This window comes from Anopheles darlingi, chromosome 3 (assembly GCF_943734745.1).
Source record: "Anopheles darlingi chromosome 3, idAnoDarlMG_H_01, whole genome shotgun sequence".
Taxonomy (NCBI): Eukaryota; Metazoa; Arthropoda; class Insecta; order Diptera; family Culicidae; genus Anopheles; species Anopheles darlingi.
This window is the reverse complement of record NC_064875.1, coordinates 69,605,968-69,610,967: the sequence shown is the minus strand read 5'-3', so window position 1 is coordinate 69,610,967 and position 5,000 is coordinate 69,605,968. Positions and strand designations below refer to the sequence as shown.

At 53.9% G+C, this 5,000-nt stretch overlaps 1 protein-coding gene across 1 annotated transcript in view; it reads left to right on the top strand.

Annotated features, from left to right (window-relative positions):
- LOC125956843 (uncharacterized) overlaps positions 1-5,000 on the top strand; it is a 157,417-nt gene that overhangs the window by 146,142 nt on the left and 6,275 nt on the right. The window contains exons 4-5 of the mRNA XM_049689069.1: positions 3,406-3,529; positions 4,676-5,000. The exon at positions 4,676-5,000 is cut by the window's right edge and continues 546 nt beyond it. Coding sequence (XP_049545026.1) covers positions 3,406-3,529; positions 4,676-5,000 — 449 coding nt within the window. The remainder of the gene's footprint in view (positions 1-3,405; positions 3,530-4,675) is intronic.

Here is a 5,000-nt window from a genome sequence, read left to right as displayed (position 1 = left end):
TCTGCCACTTCACGATGTAGCACAAATCGAGTGCTAAACATCCATCTTTACCATTCACTGACACCAATTTCCAGCCACAACACACACACGCAACACCATTCCATTCCTTCCTCGCGTTGCTCGACGTTTCGCGCGAAACGCGAACTTGGCGCAACTCCTGCCAAGTCTCCAGCCAAGCAGCCAAACCCAAATTCTTGGGCCCCGCTAGAACACATCGGTTTGTTCTGGAGCAGCCCGGGCAGTACGTGATGAAGTCATGTGTGCCGGATGGAGAGGGGGAGGGGGTTCGACGGTGTTCGACGACCTAATCTTGCCAACTCCGAATGCCGCTTATTTATGCAGCAGCGACCCCGTTTCGCCATCACACGCGCGGTTTCGTTGCATATTCTGGGCGCGTATTAAGGATACGGATCCAAAACCAGCAACACGTCACGTCGTGTTTCAGATAAAAACATAAATTCATTTCGCTTACTATTAAACGCCAGGCGAGCGTTTCGTGAGGCGCGGTGTGTGTGTGTGTCGTGTTGTGAGCAGGATTTGTCGAGTTCCTGCCACCATTATTCATATTCGTCTCGTCGCGTCGCGATGCGAACCAAGGTCAGGTCGAGAGGCGCGCGCCGCATGCTGCATCCGCCGACGGACGGCCAGAGTTCGGGGCACACAATTTGTCACATTATGCATGCCGTAACTCCTGCCAAGCAGCACGCCACTTCCTTCCTAACACGACGGCAGCGACGGCGTCATGCTGTGGCAGCGAATGTCTCGATCGTTGCTCCGCGCAGAAGTCCCACCGATGCGCAGATTGAAACCGATCGATATCGGTCTTCGGTCAATTGGCGTAACGCATCGCGATTTGCAACGGATTCCAATGCCCTTTCTTTCAATCATCGCGCATCATGCTAACGAATCGTGGCGTGATGGACAAACGAAGAGTGATGGAAGAGCGTCAACCGAACGGTGGTCCATCCAGGTGATGTGACCCGGGTGATCCAGTGAAATCGATCCCCTCTCCTGGAACAGGTCGACACCTCCTGAACCCCTGAACCGGGACGGGCATCAGCTCCTCCAGGAGCACCACACGATCGGAGGAGTAATTTATCGATCTCGGAGTGCATCCTTCATGTCAGTAGTCATTGACTCTGCGCCGTGGCCGTGCTTCAAGTAATGTAATCCGAGAGGTTAAAGCTTGCCCACACACACCGGTGGGGCCGCTGAGGCCGCTCTGGCGTCGCTTTACGCACATTCACCCGCCAGCTCGCAGCTCCCCCAAAGGGGATGTCGTCGCGTCGTGCCTTCCAATGGCAAATGGCAGCTAAACTGCACCAGAAACATGCATTTACTTAACGATGTCTTCATCGGTACCCTGGTCCACCGGTGGCCACACCGTGCCGTGATTTTCTGCTCGTTAACGAATATTTATTGCTATTTGTCCCCGAGCCACCGTCGCCGTCGACCGGCAAAAATGTGCCGCGAGTCCGGACTCCTCTGGCGTACGGCCAGGCCCGAAGGTGTTCACAATTAGCGAAGCATCGGAGAGTCATCTTTCGCGAGCGCCTAGAATTCGAATGGCCATCGCGTGGTTACCGCGCGTCTCCCTCCTTTCGACTTTCAAGACTTTCTCTCTTCCCTGGCCACCGTCCAGGGGTCCATAAAACACCCTGTCCCTGTGGTGGTGGTGGTGGTGGATCGTGTAGAATTTCTGCCCAGGCCAGGGCAGAGTACCGGTGCAGTCCGGCGAGTCCAAATTTGTCCTCGAGGGCGATCCGGTGAGTCGCGTGTGGCGAGCGAACCCTTCGTTAGCCCGGCTCGTCATGAATGAATTGCGCCGAGGGCGTTGTGTAGAGCCGGCAAGAGTGTATTTGAAAAATGAAAGTGTCAATCAAGCGGAAGCGGAGGGCCAGACCGGGGCCAGACCTTAATGAGGTCTTAAAATCTGACCGCCGTCATCACGCTGCTGCCTCTGTTAGGTAGCTGGCTGGCCGCTAGTGATGAATGTGGCCAAAGGCGGTTCACCGGGACGGACCGACCGGGTTACGAAACGCGCTTCACACGCAAACACGCCCGGGACGCGGAAGCGCGACGCTTTGGCGTCCGGCGTGAAGTTCTCGTTAGCCAAGAAGCAACCAACTCCGGACTCGAACTCGGACCATCGGCCATCGGGAATCCGGCCGTCTGCGATTTGCCCAAACCGTTGGCAAAAAGTATCCATTCGAAATCGAAGCCCTTCAGAGCTTCACAGTCAGAGATCGAAAGTAGTTGATTAACACCACCACGAGGCGAGGCGAGGCGGGTGCCTTTCATGCGCGTACATGCCGGGGTTCTGCAGAAGATTTACGCACTTTCGCTCTCTTCTGTCGCACTCGCCGGGACTGGGTCGGTTTCGCATTCGATCGGTTTCGATCGCTTATCGCGCACGCTTTACGCAACGCGCTAGGAACGCCCCTTCGTCTCCGTTTTGGGTGTTGACTGCTTTGAAGATGCTCCGTCCCCGGAGGAGCGCCTCGGAGGATCTTCTGGAAGATCTGGTCAGCAACATGTCGCCCCGTGAGCGACCGCCGAGTGGGGCGGTCACTCCATGTTTCGCGATCCTGGGGGTCGCGGTCGGTCAGAAAGGACGCCCGGCCGTCGATGCCGTTATTTATTGTTTTACTGCATTGCATTGCAAGGGAGCTATGATAGCAGAGAGGGAATGAGAGAGAGAGAGCATAAATCACTTTCGCCCTCCTCGAAGCTTCGGGCCCGGTGCTGAACGCCATTCCCACGACTTTGTGCGATCGCGTTTGGGACAATTTTCAGCTTCGGCTTCGGGTTCGGGCGATAGAGTGACGCGATTTCCATTGATTTATGTCACCTGGCGAGAGTAGCTGGCGAGGTGGCTGGAGGGAGCAAATCGTTGCCACTTCCGGACGCCTAGGAGAACCTCGCTGAGGGTTTCGAATAGTGTACTCGAGGCAGCAGCAATGCAATGCAATGGGCTCATGATCTGGCGTGCGCGATACCAGGATGTACGCGGTACGCGAAGCAACGACCTGCAACACTGCACCACCATCCAGGGACCACGGCCACGATGCCAGCCGTGGCCAGCGGTCGATCAGGTGATTCGGGAGTGATTAAATTCGTTTCGCTTCGTTCGGCTTCATGAAGCGAACGTTCTTTGTGGCGATCGTTGCGGTAAGATGTTGTCACCTGAGGGTGAAAAATGGTGACCGGAACAGGAACGCAAGGGCCTCCCCGTCCATGAGGCCGGTTTGTCGTGATCGATTCCCCGTCTCTGTCTAGCTCTCTGTCTCTCGATCAGCACCGATGCTGGACTGTGTTTGGAGTGCACAATACCAGTACATTGACTTCGACCTTTTGCGATTCTAATGAATTCTCCCGCCTTCTTCCTCCTCTTCCCCTTCCCAGGAACACACGATCGCTCCGGATCGCCCATCATCTACATCGAGGTGGAGAAAACGCTCGCATCCGGTCTCAACTGTTACGAGATGGCCACGGTGCTACTGTACTACAACACGCTACCGATCCACCGGTAAGTAGCAAACCAACGGAGCAGGGAAGAGGATACTAATTTGGCTGCGGCTCAATCATGATTTATGCGTCCAACATTAGAGCGCGCTCTTTCTCTCTAGCATTAGTGTCGAGTGTGTCGAGGAAAATTGATTCCATCGATCGTTGCGTCGATGAAACTAAGGATTGAAAGTCGATCGGACCGGGTACCGGGTGTACGATTCGCGATAAGCACCGCTACGCTAGGTAGCATAAATCATAACGTGTGGTCTAACGCGTACCCGTAACCCGTAACGTACGGTAGCCCGCGGGCGGCGGTTTTAAGGTGTGAAGAGGATCATTGTTGGTGCGTGCGATCCGCGGTGGTGCGATCGAGTTGAGTTATCGTCGCTGTTCAGCAAATTGCTAGATGATGGAATACAGGAGCGAGAATAATGAACAGGTTCTCTCCGGTTGTTGGTAACTCGTTTAACTGATAGTTGATTCATTTACGAAATGATTTCATCACACCATCTAGACTTATTGTGGCGATCAAGTACTTTCTCCACGATCAGCACGAAAACATGAATTAAATAACGTGTATTCGTCGATGAATTTTCGATAAGATGCCAGCATCGAAGATCCAGTGCCGCATCCTCGCGGTTTGGATCTCTCCGGGCAAATAACGGATCCCGTTTGGTTTGGCATGCCACTCGAATATCGGGTTTTGGATTATTTATTGGCAGCAAAAGAACCCCATTGCTGCTGGCCGTCTGTTTGTTTGAGTTAAAGTCCAATGTCCTGGAATCTGGCTGGCCAAAACCGATAATTGCCCGTTCGCCGAAATAAAATTAACGTTAACCTGTTTCGTCCGGTCGATCCTCGGTTCCAAGGGTTCCACGAACTCGAACGATGAAATGCAATCGCCCCTGGAGGTGTGCACGGATCGTGTAGATCGTGGCCTTTCTTCCGAGACCCGGGTATCCTCCTGTTCTGCAGCAGAACGGTTCTGGACAGAACGGCAGATAATTGAAAAGCACGATCCGATCATTTATCACTTTTGTACGTAGTAATTATGGGCATTTGTTATTCGATCGATCTCGGTGCGGATCCTGGCGCGATCCGCGAAGTAAACCCGGCAATACAATGTAATAAAGCTTTTCCCTTTGCTTTCTCTTCGCTCCGACAGGCCACCGCACTACACGCTACATCTGCTGATCAACGATGGTACGCAGTTGGGTGCGTTTCTTGAGACGATCGAGAGCACACTCCAGCTGCTGGACGGACACCTGAAGCTAGCGGCCGTGTACGTATCGGGTGCGTACGATCCGGCCACAATCCCGACCGCCAAGGAAACGCTCCGACCGGGCTGTGTCCGCATTCGCTACCTAAACAACGAAACAATCAAGAACTTTATCAGCACCGACAACCTACCGATCCAGTGCTGTGGTTTCTATGTGCACGATCAGCGCGAATGGATCGATTTTTTCACCGTTCTGGAACCACTGCAACAG